The 23,771-nt window shown below is 38.2% G+C and overlaps 1 protein-coding gene across 1 annotated transcript in view; it reads right to left on the minus strand.

The window, feature by feature from the left end:
• DHRSX (dehydrogenase/reductase X-linked) overlaps positions 1 to 23,771 on the minus strand; it is a 158,005-nt gene that overhangs the window by 96,290 nt on the left and 37,944 nt on the right. The window contains exon 3 of the mRNA XM_065741264.1: positions 13,297 to 13,365. Within this exon, the coding sequence (XP_065597336.1) occupies positions 13,297 to 13,365 (69 nt within the window). The remainder of the gene's footprint in view (positions 1 to 13,296; positions 13,366 to 23,771) is intronic.

The following is a 23,771-nucleotide window of genomic DNA, read 5'->3' on the forward strand; positions in this document are numbered from 1 at the left end:
ACTAGAAGAACTTCCAGGATTTTAATAATGCTTGAGAACTGGGTCGCTATGCGCTGATTCAAGCACTTCAAATGCATACACCAGCATTGGCCACAGAAAAGGGAGACAAAGAATGAACAGAGCTTTAGAACTTCAGTAGTAGTAATCTGTAATTCCTTTAAAGTTCTCATCTTACCAAAAACACTGAGGCACTGTGAGCCTCCAGCCCTTGGCAGTACATTGAAGGGCTTTGTCTCCAGTTCATAGCATGGGGCCATGATTGCCCTCCGTGGCTAATGCTCTCTTGAGCAAGCCTTGTGTCCCCTCTGTTCTTTTATGATGCTTCAGCTTTTCTGATGACTGGAAGACCCCTGTACCTAAGCCAATGGCTCTTATTATCATTAACAAATACATCCAGCTGCAGCTGGGGAACAGACTGCCATACCTCTGCCATTTCCTTGGAAGTTGTTGAGTGTGGGTACTCAGCCACATGGTGACACGTGGACCACTGCTCCTATGAGAACAGTCAGTATATGGAGTGCTCCAGGGACTCCCAACACAATGCTTTCCAATGAAGCCGGCCTCACTGCCACTGACTTCTTTCAGCATTACTCAATGTCTCTGCCAGCAGAGAATCTAGAGATGATGGTGCTTGACAGCCAGCAGTTCTCATAACAAAACCAAACAAGTTCCATGTGAACAAAGAACTGTTTGGCAGTAGTGATGGAAGGACATATGTGGATACCACAAGATTAAGTGCATACTCTTGTACGCACTTAAGTATGTACTCTACCATCTCTACTCACTGATACCTACTTTTCCTTTTGAAAGTCAAACTCAGAATTCGTGATTTTAAAATTTATTAATAAAAAAAAGGTAAGCAAGAATCAGTTAGAAATACATAAACATAGCATTTCAGAAGTAAGATTTAGGGACAGGATGGAGGGATGGTTCAGTGGGAAGAGAGAAACCAGAGAGACATGGGGACAGAGGGCAGGGAGATGTTATTTCCTTCCACTCTGAGAAAATTAGAATTAATGATTCAGCCATTCTTTTTCTTGTTTGCAGCTGAATAATAATGGAAGATATCTTTCAGGCTTTTCCCAAGGCTAGTGTGTTACCTCTTCCAAGGACACAAACAGCCACTGGTTCTAACATGTCACTTCTACTTGGTGCTTTTTTAATTTTGACAGCTTTGAAATTAATTTAACAGAATGGTTGCCAGAGAAAAGATATCATAGAATCCAGATTATCAGTGTGTACTCTTCCAATCCTCTATAAAATCAACGAAGAAGCTTGTTTTTCCTGACTGGGTAATAGGTTTATATCTCACTGTCAGAGACCAGCAAAGAGAAACAAAATAAAACTTAATAGATTAAAAGTGTAGAATAGCAAATCACACGTCTTCTAAAAATATCAATTTTTTTCTGACTATGCAAGTACCATTAACCTGAGATCAATTTTTAAATTAAAAATGTAAAGGTACAATAAAAACATAGGCCATTCCCATTGATGTTTATCACAGTAAATAAAGATAAAAACCAGATAATGTGAAGCAATTCCATGTTAGGCAGAATATGAAACAGCAAGACGTGTAGAACAAAGATGTATTTCACATTTTTTAAAAGAAAAAGAGGAAGAAGGAGAGACTGGGGGAAAGGAGAGGGAGAGTAAAGATGAGAGGGAAAGGTGGGGAGAAGATACAAAGGGGGAAGGTGAGAAAGAGACAGATGGAAATGCAATTATGTCAGGAACACTAAACGATTTGGAAGACCTTCAGAGAAGATTAGGAAAGTTATGTACACAGAAGAGAAAAGAAAATAAAGTAATTTTCCTTGATGGAAGGGTATGGGAAAGCATGGGAGCTGAGGGCTAGAACAAAGCTAATACCCTCTTAAATACTGCTGGGAGAATATAAATGAGACTTAAAGCAAAGCATCAGCCTCTCCTATTTTTTTCTAGTTCAGCTCTTTGTTGCAATGCTTGTGCAGTGCAAACTAGCATGGCTTGAAAAGCTGTGTCACTGTTAAAAGGGTTACAATTGTTCAAGTTTCTCCACTGTTTTGGTGTGATGAATGCAACTCTGAACAACTAAGTCCTGAAGTGTGAAGTGACTCCAATTGTTTCCTCAGGGACTCATATACTTACAGTCTGATTAGCATATACGGTAAACAACAAACCAGCCACTGCACCTTGTACTTATTGAACCTAATCTATATGTCCCCAGACTCAAGTGGCTCTAATCTCTTTCCAGGTTCTTTATTACAGTATTCAAATGTTTCCCAGTCCTTTTCTACTTTGTTGGTTTTTTTTTTTTCCCTAGCCTTCCTTTTCTTTCTCTCTTTAGCATCTCTCAGCTTTGTTGGTCTTATTAATTTGGATTTAGTGTCTTAAATGTCTGTTCCAGATCAAATATAACTGTGCATTTAAAAAATATGGCCATTCAGAAAGAAAACGGAATACAGAATGCAGAATTTGCATTGTGCTTTTTTTCCTCCTGTCATTCTGTCCTCTGAGTTTCTTTTTTCCCCTGTTTTCTCCCATTATACCTGTCACATCCATCTGTTCTTTGGGAACATATTATACCTTCCTTTTTATAGCAGGATGCTGATTTTTATTTTATTCAAATAGTAAACTATGTAGACAAATGATAACCTGAAAATAATCTGTAAAACAAAGACTTTTTAAAACCATACAGGGTCAAATAAAAAAGTCTATTTTTAAAGTCAGATAACAGTATATTGTTAATTACTTGTAAATATATGCAAACCAATTGAGACTTAATTCTTATACTGTCAGTTACAAATAATTTTACTTGGTGCTAAAAAGAACACAAACACTAACTTCTATCCTCTTTGACTACTAGAAGATGTGATTTTAAAAGTTCTATTCTAATCTTTTTTTTTTTTTTTAACAGTAAAATTTAGGACTTGATCAATGTATAATCAAAAAAATGGAAAAAAAGAATTATTTGTGATTCCTTTTTGGACGATGAGTGTCCCTGGTGATTTGTACTGCTTTCCCAGGTTTTTCAGATAAGATGCTGTGCCCTACATCGCAAAGGGACAGGCTAGCTGGGCTGATGTGATGCCAGCTGAGACATTGGGGCCAAGAAGCCCACCCACAGGATGAGCACACTTCCCAAAGGGCTGCACAAGACAGCAGACTATGGGGCTGTGAAGGACACACAGACGGCAGACCAAGCTGCACACAGGGACAGACTCACAATTGCTGTCTTCCCCTTCATTTCTGACCTACACCTTAAACAACTGTTCCCTGCAAGTCATCACGTAACCCTGAGCCTCAGTTCCCCATGGCACATGCTTCTTACCATGAGCTGTAGGAGATTAATAGCTGTCCTGGCCTAGTTCTGCTGCCTTACTGATCCCTGCATATCAGGCTGGCTGTAGCACTCTGCTGACCAAAGTGCAGGTTGGCCCCTTCATTTCCAGCCTCTGAAAAAAGCCTACATGCAGAGCCTTTGGTGGCACAAAAGCACGGGTTTTCAATGTGTCCAAATATTTCAATATGTTATCTTCAGAAAATAAGGTAAAATTATGCTTAAGATTATGCAGGATACTTTTGCTAGATTTTCATGCAGCGTAAGAATAGAGTTTCTGGCCTACCCTTGTGAAATTAATTTTAATGCTGGTAATTGAACTTGAGATCTTCTGCATCTAAAAGGAAAAGTAAATCTAAGTAAATGCCTAAGTAAATCTCTGCCACAGATACCCACTGAAGCCCATGTAAATGGTACTCATGGTGTATAAACATTAAGCTTCAGTAATAGCACAAGAGCACTCCCTCTGGGGCTCAGATTCCCACTGACAAATTCAAACCTGAACTTAAATTCTCCACCACCCCTCAGCACTTTTGCCCACACTGAGATGAAGAAAAACCCCAGCAGCTGTGCTCTGCAGCACACAGAGAAAGTGAGTGCTGTGCCCTGCGCCCTTCCTCCAGTGCAAGCCTTGCATTCTGCTCATCAAAGGAGTAAAAGACAGAATTATTCATTCAGCAATATCATTTTAGTTACTTGGATCCCAGAATTTATTCAGATTTAACCTGATGATATATTCATGCTGGTTAATATAAATATACCAATCAAATTTATGTAAGTCCTCATTTAGCAGATGATTGGATAATACGTGAACGCTGTCACATTATTCTCCTTTATAAGTGATGGCAAATGTAGTGTTTCATTCTGCTAAGAGGACACATAGAAAAAGATGCTGCTTTCTGAGCAACATGTGTTCAGTGTTACAATTTGAGCAAAAAATGAAAAAATCTATACTCTGTCTGTCAGGCTGGCTGAAGGGGCATCTGAAGAGGCAAACACGGTATAGTTATATAGCACTGGTAGTTGTCACAGTAACAAACATTACAGACTAAAAAATCACTTCATTTATCTTTTAAAACCCCATTCTTTAGTCAGTCACTTGAGATCACCTTAACCTAAACAAGACTTTCAAAGAGAACTACTTGCTGCAGTAGCTTTATAAGATGCACCACTTCAACTTCAAATAAGATTTTCTGACATCTCTTTCTGGCCTGTTGTTTCAGTGCATTAGCTCATTGTGGCACTTGGGACTTGTATTGCCTTCTGCATTCAGAAGTAAATCCCACTTGAAGACTTCATTTATTTTGGCAATAAACAATTCTGCATCATCCCAAAGACAGAAAATATGCCAGGCTGATGAAATATGCTAGTCTTATCCACAGGAAAATTCCAATTCGTGGCTACTTTAAAACAAAAGCTTATTTTTAACAAAAGCTTTGCAAAATTTTGTTTATAAATCTATCTATTTATCTATAAAAATACATAAATGAAAACTGCAGTATAGCATCCATTTGGTCATCAACACAAAACATAGATAAGCAGCAGCACATCAATTCCAGAAGACAAAGATTGTCTTTTAGTAGTACAGTAGTCTGAACATAGACACTCAGAATGAGCTGGTATGAAAACCATTTGATCAGGATTGACATGACCACAGACTGTCACGCTTCAAGTTAATCCCTCCTTGGACTTTTCTCTCCTCTTTCCTTCCCTTATTTTGCAGAACCAAGGGCCAAAATGTCTTTCCATTTTTCTATTCAATGAATACATCAAAACAGATAAAATCTCTAGGAAATACTGTCATTAAAATCGGTTCCAATTAGAGCCACAGATTCTTTGCAAGCATTGACAGACTTTGAATTGTAAAATACAATCTAGGAGCACAACTTTGGGTCAGAAATGATACATCTTGCACACCTCTAGTTCAGAAGCCACCATCTACTGTGACAGTTGTGAACAGGAGGAATTGCTTTTTGCTTTTATTTTCACTTTCCTCCCCTGCAATACACGTGTTTATTTTTTCCCCTGATATGCTGTCCTAAAGAGAAAGAAGCACAGACACCATCTTGTTAAAAGGAGATCCATGTTGCAGGAAGTGTAGTCGCTGAAAATTGCTCGAAAAAGCAAAAGTATGCAAGCATAGGTGAGCATGGAGTAGAATGAGAGGAAATATGAATCAACAGAAAATCCTGCCCAGAGCCATAGAGATCTTTCCTACCATAGGCCCACAGATTCTCCATGCTTGGGAGGAAGAACATTGAGAAGGGTTATCTTTGTGCAAGGTTGAACTAGATGTCAGAAAGAAGATTTGCTTTTTTTCCACAAGTCACACTGGTTGTGAAGAGCTACTCCTAACCAGACTAATCAGAGAAGATTGTGGCAGATATAATGTTAAAAAAGGATTTACACACAGCCAGTAATTATCTTGGGGAAATTAATCAGATATTGGTAACATTTCACATCACAACACAGAGAACCACCACCTCAATTTAAAATCCAAATCCAGGCATGATTATCAGACACCTAATGATTCTCATGTTAGATGCTTTGATTAATTCAAGTGTTTATCCATCTCCTGAGGAAGATTTCTTTTTCTTCTTACAAGCAGGATTTTATACCATGAAGAAACAGAAAAGACTATAAAAGTGCTCTGGCACTACACATTTCATTCAAGCCTTTAATTAGGCTGAGAAGCATTTTGAAGTACATGGGCATGCTGCTGAATGTGAAAGTAATTTGTGTGAAATGAAGAAAATGTGTGGCAGAGATGTCACATACTATGTAATCTTGAATGTATTTCATTTGAAACTTCGATTTTCTTGAAACTTAGATAAACTATATTAGTCTCTGCCCTGAAAAAAAAAGAAAAAAAAAAGAAGAAAAAAAAAAAGGGCACGCTGTTCCAGACCTTTTTACACAAAATATTGCTCTCAAAATTGATGTTCCTTCACTCTTCCTTCTTTCCACACAAGAAATATTTTATCTGCTCAGACAGTGGTTTGTTGATTTTGTTGTTGTTGTTTTTTGTTTGGTTGTCTTAAGTTTTTCTCAAAGACCTATTTCCTAAGATTTCATTATGGTCACATTATTGCTTTTCTTTCCATTATTTGTGACTAAGAGTCTTATTATGGGCACTGCTTGTAGACTGATGTAATTTCTGGATGAGTTTGCACTCTAGGAATGGGTGTAAGTTCCAGTACTTGTAATCAAGGCATCACAAGCAATGCTTTATACCACAAAGACAGAACACAAAGACTGGTAGTTAGCAGATAGGTTTTCATGTGTTTCTGACTATCAGAGCACCACAGAGAAGCTCTCTCCTCCTTACTTCCCCTATGGGGTACGAATACACACAGATAAGGTCCTCCTAAACCTCCTATTCTCTAGGCAGAAGGCTCCCAGCTGTCTCAGCCTCTTCTCACAGGCCCTCTGTCCGCCACCTTTACAACCTTCTACTGGGGCCTCCCTGCAAATAAATCTCACGACCCATTTCAGAACTGAAACTTCTGTTCAAAGCTGTTACTCTTCGCTGTTGAAAAATGGTCCTTGAAACACAAATTAAGCATGGGCTCTCTAGTATTCCCCCTTCATAAGTGCAGAGACCACAGGAAGGAAGCTCAGGGCTCCTTGTAGAGCCTTGCTGTCCAGCCACAGTGATGCCTGTGCTTCCTATACCTCAGTGCTCCCTACTGGGGACATTTCTTTGCAAGTCAAAGGTCCTCATGCTTTCCAACATGAAGCTGATTGCTTCCACTGCTATTCACAAGCCCAGTACGTAGGTAGGAAGAGGACACCGCACCATGACTGAAAGAATTTGGAGCCAGCAATTAAATACCAGCACTGTCTGCACATTCAATTCACCCCTGGAAGGTTATGTGTACAGCCTATAAGTGTTTCAAACATAGCTCTGATTTCCCAGTGTTTTCTTCAAGCCACAAGTTCTCCACACTTCTGACAGCTGGATCCCTTGTGCAGAAGCAGATGGCATTTGCACGGAAAATATTCTGCTTCCTACAAGCAAATTAACTTCTGAAGTCCTACATATTGCCCATGGAAGATAGGATTATAGAAAGTAGATCTTGGAGGAAAGATATGAAAGCATTCCAGAGAGAAAACAAATTGCTTTTTTCTTGGCTTTATCTTTCAGCATTCTTTAGCAGCTTTCTTGAGGACTGAGACAAGGTTTGGAAATAGCTCACAGAACCTGTCTGTAACTACTGCTCGTGCCTGAAAAAATAATGGCACGTTATGGCAGGTGTCACACCCAGGAGCACCTCTATCAGGCCACTGCTTGGCACCATGACTCAAGTTACATAAAAAAAGATCAAAATCATGACGAAGGGTGAAACAGCAGTATTTTCAGGTTTTGCAGAGGCAATTTCATTTTAAAATCTCTTTTCTCTACCTTTCCTGTCAGTAGGACAGCATAATCAGCAAAATTCTAACCTCAGAACTCTGGTCCCATTAGTCACACAAAGCTTAGGTGATTTATAGTTAGAAAATCATTTCAAAACAGCTGAAAGCATTTTGCTGTTCTGCCTTCAGCTCCACCTGTGCACTTCTTTGTCTCTAAATTTCAATTAGAAATAATTTAAATAAGAGAAAATCATGTTTCCTAGTGGCTGAGCCTGTTAATGAAATATGTTTCATACTTCCAATGGAAATGGGAATTTAGGAAACTAAGAGGCAGAGCTTTTGTCTGCATTATGAATATGTTTTATATTTGAAAGACTTTATCTTCATGGCACTAATGAGATCTTCAGCTCATTTTTATTTTTTGTAACTGTATTCACATTGCTGTTAATATCTGAATTACCACCCTGTTAACATGACAGCTCATTTTCTAAGGTGTCTTATGAATCACCAAAGGTAGGATATTCTCTATTTTTTTAAATATCAATAAACACTGAGATGAAAAATTTTCTAACATAATATGTTTAAAGTCAACAGGAGAACAAAAGAAGACAGGAGCAAACAGACAATGTTTTTGCACTGTAGTATTATGTAAAGCAAACAGAAAAGATTGACAATTGTTTTGCAAACTATTCACCAAGATGGCTTTATCAAAGGGCTTTTGAGACACCTTTTTATGAATTAATAGAGCAAAGAGGCATCAGCTTCACTGAGTAAAGGACATAAATATTATGAGCACAGAGAAATTGTTATTTTCTGTATTACTTTATATGACTCTAGCAAGGGGTCTTCTGTCCCTTGTGCACATGGAGGACTCAGTCCTTACAGACTTGGATTAAGCTTAACACATACAATACTGTTCAAGATTTATGTATTTTCATATAGCTTGAATATACTTGATATAACCTTACACTAGCCTATGGGAAGATAAATCAATCTTGATCCTTAGGCAAGGTTCTTCAAGTGACAAGACAGAAGAGCTCTGTAGTTCCATATAGGTCTCTGCAAAGTGACACGCTGTCAGACAGAGACTTCTTTACTCCTCTCTCATATTGTCACTCTGTCTTTTGAGACACATCCATGAGTCCGGAGTTCAGTCACACAACTGTAAAAAGGGCAGACCTTGACCTGACAATGCTACGTATTGATGAGAATACAGCAGCAGGAAAAGAGAAAACATACAGACAAAAGTTGTTAATGCTATTGGTAGAAGACGCTTTAAAACATCCCTACAGGTCTTTCAGCATCAGCAGTGGAAGAAAAGTTTATATGCCAGAGGAGGGATGTGGTAGAAGGGACAGAGCAGCCACATCTGATATTGCCATGAACATGACACGTCACACTTTTACTAACTGTTACACCACTGAAAACAAATCTGACATGAGCAAGCATAAAATCACACAAGCTTATGCACATCTCAACCACACAGATATCTTCTACTCATCTTCACCAGCTGGATGAACTCTTTCATAATGACATTTTTACACAACTCTGGCCCATGCAACCATAAATTCTTGGACAAGAACTAATCCAAAAGTTTGGAAATTTGGGAGCTCTAGGCACCTAACTTCTGTCCTGCAGGGAATGCCAACAACAAATAGATATAAAAAAAATGTGCAGCTTTATTAAAATTGATACTTCACATAGAAGGAAGCCCCAGTGGAGGAACCACCCATGAGATATTCTGCAATTATGCTTGGTACCTATTGGCTAGATTACCCCCTCATCTCGTGGACAAACTCTTTGTTCTCAGATCTCTGATAATAAGGAAAGTCTCCTTGCTCATTAGAAAGGGAGCAAGAGACCTTGTCCTCTCCTTATTCCCTGGCTGAGCCATACATAGTGCAGACATCCCCAGAGAAAGCTTTGGGAAAAGGCCAGGCTCATTGAATGCATGCGAACTGCAGTGTTTTCAAGGTGATATCATTCCACCTACTGCCTGGCCCACGCTGCCTTGATGTGGGTCAGACTATGAATGACACAATTTGGTTGCCTCTATGCTAACCTCTTTATTCTTCTGACTGAGTGAGAAAGTCTTGTATTCCTTTCTCACTAGCTTCAAATGGAAGTTTCATGAATGCTGTAAATTTACTGCTTAGTTTTATAATTGTGGTTTTATTTGAATAGCCACAGAAATGTTGGGTGAGATTAAACACAGGCCTCTCCTTTTGAAGAGGTCTGTGCTTAATACGACTTTTACACCTCATTTTCTAACTGTCTTTTAACTTTTTCTCCTTTGAGTCTAGTTGCAACTCCAGCTCCTACACAGCAATTGTAAGAGCATTTCCTTGATACTATGTTAAGTGCTATATATGCATAAACTTTTGATAATTGCTGAACCTATGCTGGAATGAATGAAGTTTTCATTCATGTTTATATATTAGTTTCCAACATTTGTATGTTTGTAATCATGAGGCTGAACCCAGCTTTCATTTGCAGAGACGGTAACTGAGATACACTCTATTTAGGTACACTGAAAGATATTTTTTTTTCTAGTATCACTGACAGATATGGGTATCAAAGAAATTTCCAAATCCTGTAAGTCAGTGTGATTTGTTCAGAGCTAGTATCTGTGGTAATGCCTACATTAAGAAGTTTTGATCAACGAAAGTGAATTTCTGGAGCTCATTTTGTGCTGGGGACCTGACAAGTTGCTGGGGATCTTATTTCAGAGAAGCTTTGAGTTTGCTCCTGTGAGCTAATGCTGTTTTGCTACTGCCACTCATCTCCCACCCAGCTAAGTTCTGTGCAAGGAGAAACCACAGCCTGTTGCACCGTTCATTATTCAGACAAGAGCTCAGCAGGCAGGCAACAACTGAGTGTTGCCTGAAAAGTGTTCTCCTTGTGTGAACTAACTCACTAACACAGGCACACCCTATGTGTATGTTTGAAACTACATAATTAGAATATCTCTGTGGCAATTCTCGTCCATCAACAACTTTCCCAGACATATAATTGCTACTATTAGCAGTAAAACTTCCCAATTTAACAAATAGAAACAAGATAAATATCAGCATCACTCAGGTTTCACCCAGCTCTATCTTTCAGATTGTAGCAATGTGTTACCCTTGGTCTGTTGGAAATAATAGTACTAATGTGATTATTTCCATGACAGTGCAGCACTTCCCGTGGTCTCTTCTGGATCTCTGATGGCCTCAGCTGCTTTATACTGGAGGAGCCTATGACAGTTAATCAAATTGGGTCTAATGCCTCTCAGGATCCATGCTTTATTCCACTCTACTCATCTGCCTACCTCCTTCCTCATCATTTAAGTTTAGCAACAGGTAATTCAAAACAGAGACCCAAAACTGAGAGGTGCACCTGAAGAACCTGGAGTCAATAGAAATGGGGAAAGAGGAACAAAGGAGGTATCGGGTGTAGTAGCATTGGAGACAGTGCGCAATAGAAGAGGTCGTATGACATACTGCTTGGATTTTCTGTGTCCTATTAACATTGCCACCCCATAGAGGAATCACCAGAACTGCCTCCCTCTCCAACAGCCTTCCATCTCTGTGGCACTGACTCTAGTTTCAATGCCTCCAGCACGGGAAACCAGGCTTCCTGCCTCCCTTTATTCAAAAATATTACCAATGTCTTGCTCAGCTGTTGCAAAAAAGCAAAACCTATGTTACTGCTCATATCTGCTTCATAGGAACCATTCATGTACATGCTTTGAATCTCATTTGTCCCTGAAGTGAGTGCAAATTATGTCAAGAAATATTACTTACCTCTAGAGAGCAGATAGAGCTCTAGACAGACATTGGAGCAAGAAATAGAAGGATGGTATCACCTTTGACAACACTGTAGTTACATGCATTCAACAAGTATGGCCTTTTCCCGGAGCTATCTCCGGTGATGTCTGTGCTCTGTTCAGGGATTCAATAAGGAGTGGACAAGATCTCTGGCTCCCTATATCAGTATATCAGCACAGCCTGTATACTGCAGCCTGTATGCTATATACTAAAAATGCTTAAACAAAAGAAAAAGAAAGAAAATGGTCAAAGTCACTGACCGCATTTTTATGCAGTGATTAAAATGATGTTGAACAGCAGCCTTTGAAAAGCTGGCATGTTCCCATAGCTTAGTCCTGTCAAATACCTTCATATGTCTTTCAACAACATGCAAATTCATTGATCATCAAGAACACAGAGCTGCTTCCCAGACTTACATAAATCCTTTATATAGTGTAATGCACATGCAAACATAAATATCACCCAATTAGAGACACATTCTGCAAAGACAATACTCTTCCAGTTTCATTTGTAGATCAAATATGTCAAGACCTGAAACTATACACAGTTTCACAGTGTTAAAGAGGTATTTAGATAATGCCTTTAGTAATATGTCTTTCGCATAGCCCTGAAGCAGTCAGGCAGTTGGTCTTCACGATCTTCGTAGGTCCCTTACACCTGAACTACCTGATCCTATTGTAAAGCCCCAGTCATCATAATTATAATGGGGAACAACTTCAGTCAAGTTATATTTCGTTTCAGCTTCCTCAAACTGCAAGTTAGATATTGACAAAATTTCTACCTGGACGTTAAAGTTCATTTCCTTCAAAACAATCAGGTAACGCTGCTATCACAGAAATGTGAGGAAGCAAGGCAGAACCCAGTTTATTCAACTTCATGCAAGTCACGTGATGTAATTAATTCCAAATGTTTTTGGTCTCTGTACAAAAACTTCCAGCAAAATATTTAAATGATGTCATAATTACCTTTTTGCTTTCATGATCCTTCTGACTATGCCTTAATTTACGATGCTTTCAACTAACATACATGTATCCTGAGGCTACCATCAGTGCACATTTATTTAAGTCAAAAGATAAATCTTAATGAAAGGTTTTTTTAACACAATAATTATCTTATTTTGATCATCATAACTGTAGTTATTAGAGGCACAAAAACAGAATCAGATCTCAGAAGAAGTCATGAAGATACTAAATTGGGTGGAGTACCAGCTCTGCCCTATCATTTTGCCAAGAAATGATACATCAAAGTGACAGCAATGAATCATCATACACTACTAGGAACTACACCCAAGGAACCCAAGAGATGGAAATATTAGATGTACAAACCTCCATGATAAATTGCAAGTTATAATCACACAGCAAATACTTTGCAATACATCTTTTCTCAGATACGAAGCTATGCTCTCCTTATGTCTCCCACAACATGATCTCTCATCAGAATAAACTACAACAAATTAAAAAGAATCAGAAAAACACAGGAATTTTGGTTTGATGTGATAGCTTCATCTCTTTTTAAGAAAACAGATTTTTTTTGGTGAAGGATTATAAGCCCTATGTGCCAAATTACGCAGCTGGGCAACTCTGCTCTTTTACAAACATCCCCCCCAAATCACCCTTGTTATAGGACTATTCACACCACAAGAGGCGAGGTTAATGATAAAAAAGCACACTTTTTTTTGTTGTCAACCTCTCTGTAGTACAAATGACTACTAGACTGATTTTCTGCCCAGACACAAAACCACTGCACACACACATGCTTCAGCAAAAATACAGGAATAAGGAGTTTCCTAAAGAAAAGGATATAGTGTGTTACCTTTTCCAGTCAAAGTTTCTTCTTTTATTTTTCTCACCGCTTCTTGGCCTTCTCTCACACTGTTTCCAGCTGTCACGATATAGAAAATACAAAATTAGAGATGCAAACCAGGAACACTTAATCGTAGGTCTACCATTTTAGGGGTTAACCACAGTATAAAACCAGCAAAAAGTTTTAAATGAAAATGCATGATTCATGACTGCCAGAGCAGCAGAGGCCCTCAAATACTCCTCTGTTCACGTGAGTTCTGCTTGTTATCTCATTTATTCATACAAGCTATGACCACATGCTGGTTGGACCAGCTGAATGTGGATGTCAGCCTGTGAGTCAGGTGAGCTATATCACATCCAGATTCTAAAAACAATTTACTGCAAGTGAGAGTGGACCACTCTCTGCTCTTTTCCAAATAAAGGACTTCACAGCTGAAGGAAGGGCCTTGCTAAGCTGCTCTGGCCATTCAGCTGAGGGGGCAGTGGTACACTTGTTTGGGAATTGTTTTTTGATAGTTTATATGAGAGGGAAAAACAAAAGTGCAAGCAAAATACTCTGTTTGGAAGTACAAGTTAAAGTTTTTATATGAACTTTAACGTTCCATTTATGCATCCAGAAACATTTTTCCATAGTATGAAGCATAAAAATATCTGACTATTTCTCATGTAAATTGGATACTAATACTGATATCTATTATGAGCTTCACGCAGTTGTCTTCTCATTTTCCTGATTATATAAAACTCTACCCTGGTTACTGAACAGGCTTTACTTATACTGCACCTCTTTACAATTACCCTGTCCTCCCATTCTCCTGTTAGTTCTGTAGCAGGGAAAGAATCACAGTATCACAGAATGAGTTAAGATTGAAAAGGACCTCAAGAGAAGAGAAGGCTCAGGGGAGACCTCATTGTGACTTCCAATATTTAAAGGAAGCTTATAAGCAGGAGGAAAATCAACTTTTCACATGGCTGATAGTGATATGTCAAGAGTGAATACTTTTAAACTAAAAGAGGGGAGGGGAAATTTAGATTAGATGTCAGAGGCAGATTTTTCACTGAGAGGGTGATGATGCACTGGCACAGGCTGCTCAGAGAGGGTGTGAATGCCCCAGTCTTGGAGGTGCTCAAGGCTGGGTTGGATGGGGTCCTGGGCAGCCTGAGCTGGTGCCTGATTCAACAGCTGGCAACCCAGCTCAAGGCAGAGGGCCTGGAACTTGACAATATTTGAAGTTCCTTCCAATCCAATCCACTCTATGATTCTGTGATTCTAGGATACTATGAAAAAGGTAATTTGGTTCAACCTCTTGCTCATATTAGTTGGCACGTGCTTTTTACATATAAATTTAGAAAGTTAGAACATGCTTTATATTCATTTTTCTATTAATCTGCAGTAACGTGATCTCACAAAAAATGTGCTCCAAAAGTGGGACTGACCCTTTGAGACAGATCACGTGCTATCCATTGGTTGCACTGGCTCAGAGCACTGGAATGATATTTTTGTGACAAGTTGGCCACTTTGAGGAGGTAGACTAATTAATCTGAGAAAGGAGATTTTGCTGGGTATCTGTATTTGAGCAGTAAAAAAACAGTATTTGCAACACTGGTAAATGAAGGGAATACGTATCTTTTTCTCGATGATATTCAAGAAAACTCAATTATTACATAAATGTAACCAAAATAGTAACATTTAACATTTCAGATACTGAAAATAAGATAATTCTCACAAAAAACCCCTAGGGTCACACTGGCCTATAACTGTTTTTTATAAACTACAGTAACTCCGGAATCACTCAGACTGATAACAGTAATAACAGATAATAACAGATTATTATTATTATTATTATTAATAATAATAATAATAGAATAAAGCAGACATTTCCAGTATTTCTGTCCTTCTGTGGTTGTTTTTTTTTTTTTCCTTTTGCTCATCCAGGGTTTTATAGAAGAGGAAATGTTCAGCTTGATGCTAATTTCTACAAAAGGATGCAGTGTCAACAAACAAACCCTCCAGTAAAATTGCCACGTCTGGGGAAATCAGGGCAGATGGGTGATGGGCAAGGGATCAGTTCTCCTCATCATATCACCCAAAGTGATTTACAAGAGTAAGATCTCAAACTCAGTGTGTTATAACACGAGATAGATTGTTGGTTTTGAAAACAAACAGAGTTTGGTGCCAGTGCCGTGAAGGACTGATGTAATTTCCCTTTCATTCAGCTCTCCTTGTGCAGAGAACATGCTTATTAAGGCTTCAGTGACTCGATTTGACTTTACTCTCAGTATGTTCACTTAATTTGTTCTTTTAAGAGAGCCTGTATTCACAACAGATTTTAATTTGCTTTATTTTGCTGTTATATAAATGGTTATTCATTAAAGCTCAGTGCCCTCCAAATGAGCTCATTTTATTCATATTTGCATGCTTTTCATTCTAGACCACTGGGATAAAATAATTATTTTGCTAAACAGTCACTTCAAATGTCTGTTTCCAGCCTGATTCAACAAAGGGGTTGAAAACTAGGTTCTGGAAGCTTGAGTATCGTAGAATCAAAATAATCTCAGTGAAAGCTGTTACTGTGATAGAGGTATTTGAAATACCTCTTTCAAAGAAAAGTCTGTAAGAAAGAATAAAGAGACTGAACAGACAACCAAAATCCTCTCCAAAAAATCTGAAGACATATATCACAAAGATACTACAAGACTGGGAAAGAGATCTACACGTCTACATTTGCTTAAGGTGATCAGTGTCCTCTTGCTGAAGATGGGTGGAAGAATTACGGGAGACTGAATAATTGTACTGCTTCTCTTCAAGCATATCCTTGTGGGATCCACTAACTAAAATGAATGTTAGGCATGAAAAATAGAAACCTCCTCATAAGTGAGTGCTACATTAATTATTCTAAATTTTAAAAATAAATTATTAAATAAACTTTTAAAGACACCAAGGTAGCAAAATTGGCTTTAGGTTTATAAAAATCAAACACAATTTGGATATTTTCTTGATGTTGATGGTTTACTGAAGGACTCAGCTTCCAAGTCCACTAAACAGGAAGGAGTGCCATGCTCTAAACGAATGAGAGCAATAGTTTGTTAAACGAGAGTAGCATTCTTAATATCTTCAGATCCTCAGTGCTATATTTGTAACATTTGTTTATAAAACTTTGTGATATGCAGGAGTATCCTCTTGCTGGACTTCTTGCCCGAAATTCAACAGCATTTTCATACCTTCAACATGCCAGATTTATCCAAGTCAGAATATATCCATTTTAAACTCTGTAGCATCTGCAGCATAAGATCTGCCTACTTTGGATTCAAGTGGTGTGGAGGGTAGGATGAGAAAGGAAGATGGATCGTGTTTTAGTGCAGTGAGAAAATCAGAACAAAAGCTTTAAGAAAAAGATTCCATGTCTTGAAAGCTTAGATTATCGCAGTACTTTAAACTGCAATAACCTTGTTTTTTCTTGAAGTGGCTATTGGAAGCTCAAAATGGATACAGTTGTCTCAAGAATTATGTATGTAAGCTGCTCAGTGCACTGTCTGAGGTTTTCCTCCTTTGTCCCACAGAACAGCTAAAAATTCAAGGGCAGCCTATTCAATAACAACACTGACTACAGTCAAGTCTGAAAATAAAACCAATAACATGAAAATAAATTCCAGTCTCAATCGATGTACCTATATAGAGAGATATCATATTAATGGCATGAAAAAATCTAGTTCTTAGTAAAATATCAAAGCTCATTTTGGGAAAAAAGAAAAAGAAAAATTTAAATACATATTTTAGTCAAAAATTGAATCCCCTCTTCAACATTTATCCACACAAGCGTTATAAGTCAAAGCATGCTGAACTAAAGACACCATAGAAGTACACCAAAAAATACTTATCTGCAGTAGGAGGCTTTGGTTCTTACCCTAAAGGTCAGACCCTGACATCTTAATCAGTTTAAGTAGATTCTAACTGAGAGTTATTTCAGGGGTTTCAATAGAAGTGTCACAGAGCATGGCTCAGTTTGAACAGGATGGCAGTAACACAGTCCTTAGAATCCTAGCATGGCTGAATGAATCTGTGCATTAGAGACTTACACTATCACTAGATGAGGAGTCTTGATACATTTATAAGCATTCTTTCTAATATATTCTTAACTCCTTTGAGGATGAAAATCTCTCCAAAAGGATAATTACTAATCACACTCATAACTAATGTACAAAATTGACCCTGAGAGAAAGCAAGACTTTTTCTAGTTCTTTTAATAGAAATGGGATTTTGCCATCTTGACCTTTCAAGGCAATGTACCACATGGCATTAGCAAGAAATTTGAAATACACTCTGAACAATGACACAGCTTGTAAAGCGTAAGGTTATTTGGAAAGAATAAAAGCACAAATTCAAAAAGTCAGATTTTAGCAAAGGGAGAATTTCACAACTTTCAGCAAATGAACACAAAAACAAAACACAAATGAAGAGCTCCTGAGACAGACACCAAGCAGATCCAAAATGCCCAAGACACCACGGTGTAGAGATATAGAGAGGCTGAGGCCACCCTTTGAGGCAGCATGACTCTTGACAGGCAGCAACCCCCTCTCATTGTTACCCATAATTATATACCACTTAATCCCTAAAACTAAATAACTTTTCAGAATTAGCAGCCTGCCCTATGGCCCTCTCCACTTCTGCTATGATACTTGGGGACAGGGAGGGCAGGGAAAGTGGATTTGCAGATGTGGCAGTTGAAATGCAAAGATCTTAACTGATCTCTTCAGTAATCTAAGTTTAGAAGTAGCGTCCATAAACTCTAACGCATATGCACATTGCCAGGAGAAGCTTGGCAGTACGAATTAACTCTGTATACAAATATACCATATGATTAAGAAGATGTGTACAGTGATGGTCAGGTGCCTTTGTGCATTATATTGTGCAAGATACATACGCAGTTCCAAATGTGAATCTGAATCAAGGAGACTCTTTGGTGTAGCCTAATCCTCATTTTGACAGAAAGGGAACTGATGTGGAAGTGGAGTGCAGGCCAAAAGATAGAGTTTGCCAGGGCACCAAAAACCTCCAGAGAAAAACAAAGCTCATGTTATAAAGGTTATGGTTTGATCAATGTGTACAGTATGGTACTGCGTAATAAGTACAGTGTGTCTAGGAAAGATGAGTGACTGCCCCCAAAAGCCCTGAGGATGAGAAATGTGAACTCAGTACAATATGAAAGTTTTAGTGCTTTTTTTTTTAACTAAATTAATTTATCAAGGCTTCTATAAATAACATCTTGCTTAGGAATATAGATCTTAGATCTCACCCATAAAACCTTCAAGTCATAAATTTGACTATCAATAAATTTATTATTCAGGTATAAGGTTGTGTCCTGGAATCAAAAGGCACTGAGAATGAGATCCTAAGGATACAAATCCTTTGCTTTTAACTGAACAGCAGTCACAACTGAATACGTGACTTTCTGATGCTAAAGGCAAAAATATCACAGTAAGCATTACATTTAGAAAAGAAGCAAAACTGAGTAAGGAGGAGGATGACAGTTTGCAAACAGAAAACAAATTACCATGATCGCCTCAGGCTTCATCAACCCCAGCAGTTCCAATGTGATGAGAATACCCCCGATCATCAAGCCCAAGATACACTGAGACAAGTGCCCTGTTTCCAACAGCAACACGTAGCAAGTGCTTAAGGAAAAAGTTTCAACAGCAGCATTACGTGCAGAGTAAGGTTTTCTGATGCACACTTCCAGATGCAAGTAGTTAAAGAGGTTTCTTCAATCAAATCTAGCCTCACCATGAACCTACCCTCCACTTCTTCATCTAATTGCATTTTCAACACATTCAAGCACTCAGCGTACAGAGGGCTCTGGGACAACAAGCTGTATGATTTAATGACACATTTAATTGCATTAGAAAGGTTGTGCTTTAGTTATTTTTGTTTGTTCATCTGTTTTTAATTGCTGAATGTTTGCTACTTTGTTTATACGAAAGAGTATAACCACTTCTTATTCACTTTTTCTATCCGATACATAATTGTATAAAGCTGTATGATATCATACCTCAGTCAGCTGATGCAAGCAGAAGAACCTTTGTTCATCAGCCCCACCTTGCACAGAGCCACCCCATATCCCAATTTTTTTCCAGTTCAACCAGACTTATTTGAGTATTCACAACAGGTTCAGCCAATCATGTCTACAAAGGAAGAGGAGCATTTCATGTCTCGTTTTTGTTTTCTTTCCTGCTAAGCAGTAACATTTTATTTGTTTTTATGACTGGTGGTGAATATTAAAGACCTTCTGCAGAGGAGTTTCAGCAACAAATCACGGGGCTTATTTCTTATTATTTTTATTTTTTGGAGTGATAGCAGTTGATTTGGATGTTATTCCCGTAAATATACAGCTATATATCCTATCCATTCTGTCATCACCCAGCCATTCAGTATGCGATTCTTCATAGTTCTTTGTGGCAGTCAGGAATGCACAAGCTGACAGCATGGCTGAGGCAGGAAGGCTCCTCTGCACCTCCTGCTTGGAGCAGGGTCAGCTACAGCACGTAGCTCAGGTTCGTGACATGTCAAGCTCTGAGCATCTCCCAGACTGGAGAATCCAGCACCACTGGGAAGTCTCTGCCAACGCTTACGTAGAATTCCCTGCGCTCCATTTTGTACCTCTCCAGGCTGAACGGTCTCAGCTTTCTCAGCCTCTCCTGGTGGGTCAAATCTTCAAGCCCCCTCATCACAAGTAGTCAGATCAGTTCGACTGTCCTGAATTCATTTGTGCAGAATGCATCATCTCACTGTTCCACCTTCTTCTGTAGCGATCTTTTATACGTACTCTGAGCATACATCTATGGGATCAGAAGTCCCTTTGTTCCATCCCAGAGCTGATAAACTATTCGTAAATGTTGGTTTTTCTCTCCTAATCAGCTACAAGAGAACTTTCTCTTATCTACTTGAAAATCTTTTGGCAGGAGACTTGCCAAAAGCTTTTGAAAATCAACATTTAATTAATTCACACGGTTCTTGAATACTTCAAAGCATTTAATAAATTGCCAAGCTGAGATAAACTGTGCCAACTTCCAAAGTTTATCACCACATATTTAACCCTGCATTTATTATAACGCCTGCTAAAAACTGAAGCGAACAGTTACAATCTTTAAAGCTACTTCTTAAAATGAGGCTGCTTTTTTTTTTTTCCTTCAAAACTTGTAAAAGAACTTCATGCAGTGATCCACTCTGTGTCGCTTTGTTAAGTATAAGATAAGCTTCTTTACCGCTGCAGAACATTTTATTCCAAAGTCTCAGCAGGAAGGTGCGTTTCTGCTCTCTGACTTCACTTCAAAGCAGATTTATAGGTCTAGATCACTAAACTACAGAGAGTTTATGTAACTTCATATGATAAAAAAATGCATACAGAGTACATAGGTCACGTTGAAAGTAATGCCTCCTATTTCTTTCTGTGGAAACTACAACAGATAGAAAGAGCATAATAGCACTATTGGACGAATTCTCAGCTGCAGAACACTATTTGTCAACATCATTTGTTATACATTTTCACCAGTGATAAACAGGAGACTGCATGCCATGCATTCTCCAAACCCTTGATAAGTTTGTTGTCCTCTAAACCTCTTCAATTTCTATGCTATCCATTTTGAAATGAGAAGATAGGAACTCAGACCAGTACTTAAGGTGCTAGCACATGAAGGGTTTATACAGTCACAAGTTCACAGTCTGTTTTGTTTATTCATTTTTTAATAACTTCTTCTCAACTGCTATTGAGCACTCAGTTGTAGCTCTAAGATCTTCCTCCTTAATGGTGACGGTCAGCACAGAAACCAGCATTTCAAGATTTTTCTCTGTTTTGCATTTTTCTCAGTGTCTATCACAGCATATTTGTCTGCACTGGATTTTATGTGCTTTGAACACCTCAGCCTCTTATGGTCTTTCTGCAGTACTTCATTGATACCACTGGTATTTACCATCTTGAATAACTTAATACAACTGGAAAGGCTTGACACTTCACTATTTGCCCCTCCTCTAGAATCACACACTGAAAGCATGGGCTCTAATACCAAACTCCAGTGGGGACACATCCTCTACTACGACTGTGTTCTGTAATACCATGCAATCTGTGAATATTATATTTCTTCTTATTCTTTAGAATGCGTTGTGTCCTTAAGGACCATATGGTATTTTGCTTCAAGGCTTCTTCTAGAAATCCAAGCAAACTATATTAACCTGAATTTCTCTCATCCACTCAACTTCTTTACAAACTCAGTTTATCAAATTATTTTATTATATAATATTTGATTGAAATACATTTCTAATTAAGATTTCTATCCAAAAGTGAATTATTATGCTCTAAATGTCACTACATAATTTTAAATGTCCCAATGAATGCTGCAGATAGTTTGTCATAAACAAGCAGATTTACTTAAAATATTGCTGAAATTTTACAGGTGAAATGTTCAGAATGAAGAAACATATACAAATACTTTTTAAAACAGAAATACAGGACTTCTTAAAGCAAAGATATTGACAGTCTTCAGATTGAAACTGGAGACTAACACGTTCCACAGAATTCTTACAGACCAGAAAGGCTCCATGTGGCAGTGTGCATATGCATATTGCACAAATAACAGCATTTTAAGTGGAGTTTTTCATAACCCTGGTAATGGTGCTAAAAACTAAACTGAATGCCAATTGCAAGACAATCTGCCTGCACTTCTGCAGTCATCACACCAAGTAAAGATAAACCTTACCCAGTCCAAAAGGCTGGTGATTTCTGGATGTTTCCTGACTACTCCTACAACCCATTCAGGCCTAACAAAACACAGCAAAAATTAGGAAGACAATACTTTCCTAGAAATAATTATACATCTTACGTATCCATTTACAGTAAGAAAAGACTATTAAAGTCTCCCACACAAAATTTGAGCAATTAAATTAAATCGAACTGTCTTTGTGATGAATAATTATACCATCTTGATGGGGTTTAATTATCCTTCTGAAGTCACTTTGTAGTACTATATCATAAAAGAATTGTCTGATATGCGGCGCAGACAGTTCAGCTTGAAAATTGGAAACTAATCTGAATCAAAAAGATAACTGAAATATCTCCTGTTTTGTCTCTTGCAGAGTTTACTCAGGTGACAAAGTGCTGATTCTGGCCGTGGAAATACATTTATTTATGCCAAAATTTCATTGCTAAGATTAATCACTTGAATATATATACACAAATTGATATATATAATCAGATTGTTTCCCTCAGAATGTGAGACACTGATATACTCAAACACTAGAAACTGATTACACTGACACAAAACTAGTGATTTATACCAGGCAGCATACGTACAACATTGTCAAGTACAAAATCTTTTGATTTTCATTCATCATCTGCAAACAGAAACATCACAGTTCCTATATAAGACGTTGCCACTCCTTTTTTTCCCCAAGTTTTCTCTTAAGTTATGGAGGGAAAATAATTAAGCATAAAAGGAAAAATAGAGTGGAAGCTCTTATTTTTGTCAAAACTTTTAACATGCACTCATTTCAGTGATGAAGGATGGAAGGGATACAAAGAATTCATATTTCCAATCAGTCTAAATTCATACTCACAGAACCAAGGCCAATACTGTGAACCACAACTTGACTAGGTTTGTGGTCATAAAAATAACTGCAACATCTTGATTTTCAGTGTTCTTATTGTTAAGATATTATTAAGAATCCACACAAAACACCATCTTCAGTATCAGCAGGTACCAGATCAACAGGTACCAAAAATGGTGTGTCATTTGCTGCCTCTGAAGAATAAAAAGCAAGTTTATTTATCAAGTAGCAAGTTGTGTAACAGAGCAGGAACTCTCAGCATGGCTGATTCTGAAAGCTCACCACTAGCAGCAGCTTTCTTTGCCAGAGGTCCTAGCTTTCCTGCTGTAAAAACCTTGCTCACTGTAAGCAATGGTACCACAGTTGGCCAAAAAGCCTCAAAAAAAATCTCTCAAAATAACTTGTAGAAAATTACTTTCATCATTTCAGCATTTGTGCTGACCTTCTTCCCAGTGAGAGGCTGAGGACAGAGTCAGCAGCACCTTGCAGCAGCACCTTGCAGAGGAGCCCTGTGCAGCAGTGCTGGGATTGGAAAGTAAGAAGCTGTGAAAGCACTCTGCAACTGCTGGCTGAAAATGCTCTGAGGGAGACCACTGCCTTTTCATATTGTGACTAAGAATATTCCATCAGGTAGAATACTTTCCACTTATTTCTCTTGATCATTTCACTGGTAAATTGGATTTGAATGTAAGTTACTCAAACTCTAACTCCACTAAAATGTGAAATGGAGTCAAAATCACATCCATCACAAGTGGTGAATCATCTTCGCATTAGACATTCAGGTTTAGCTCATTTGCCAGCTGCAGGGATATCATTCTTTATTGCTAAACTTTCCCATTATTTAGTCCCTGCAATGGGAGAAAAGCCTTTAGTGAATGAGTAAAGTTAACCAT

Source organism: Cyrtonyx montezumae, unplaced genomic scaffold (assembly GCF_038088225.1).
Source record: "Cyrtonyx montezumae isolate F1298 unplaced genomic scaffold, pur_monq_1.0 scaffold_3, whole genome shotgun sequence".
Lineage (NCBI taxonomy): Eukaryota > Metazoa > Chordata > Aves > Galliformes > Odontophoridae > Cyrtonyx > Cyrtonyx montezumae.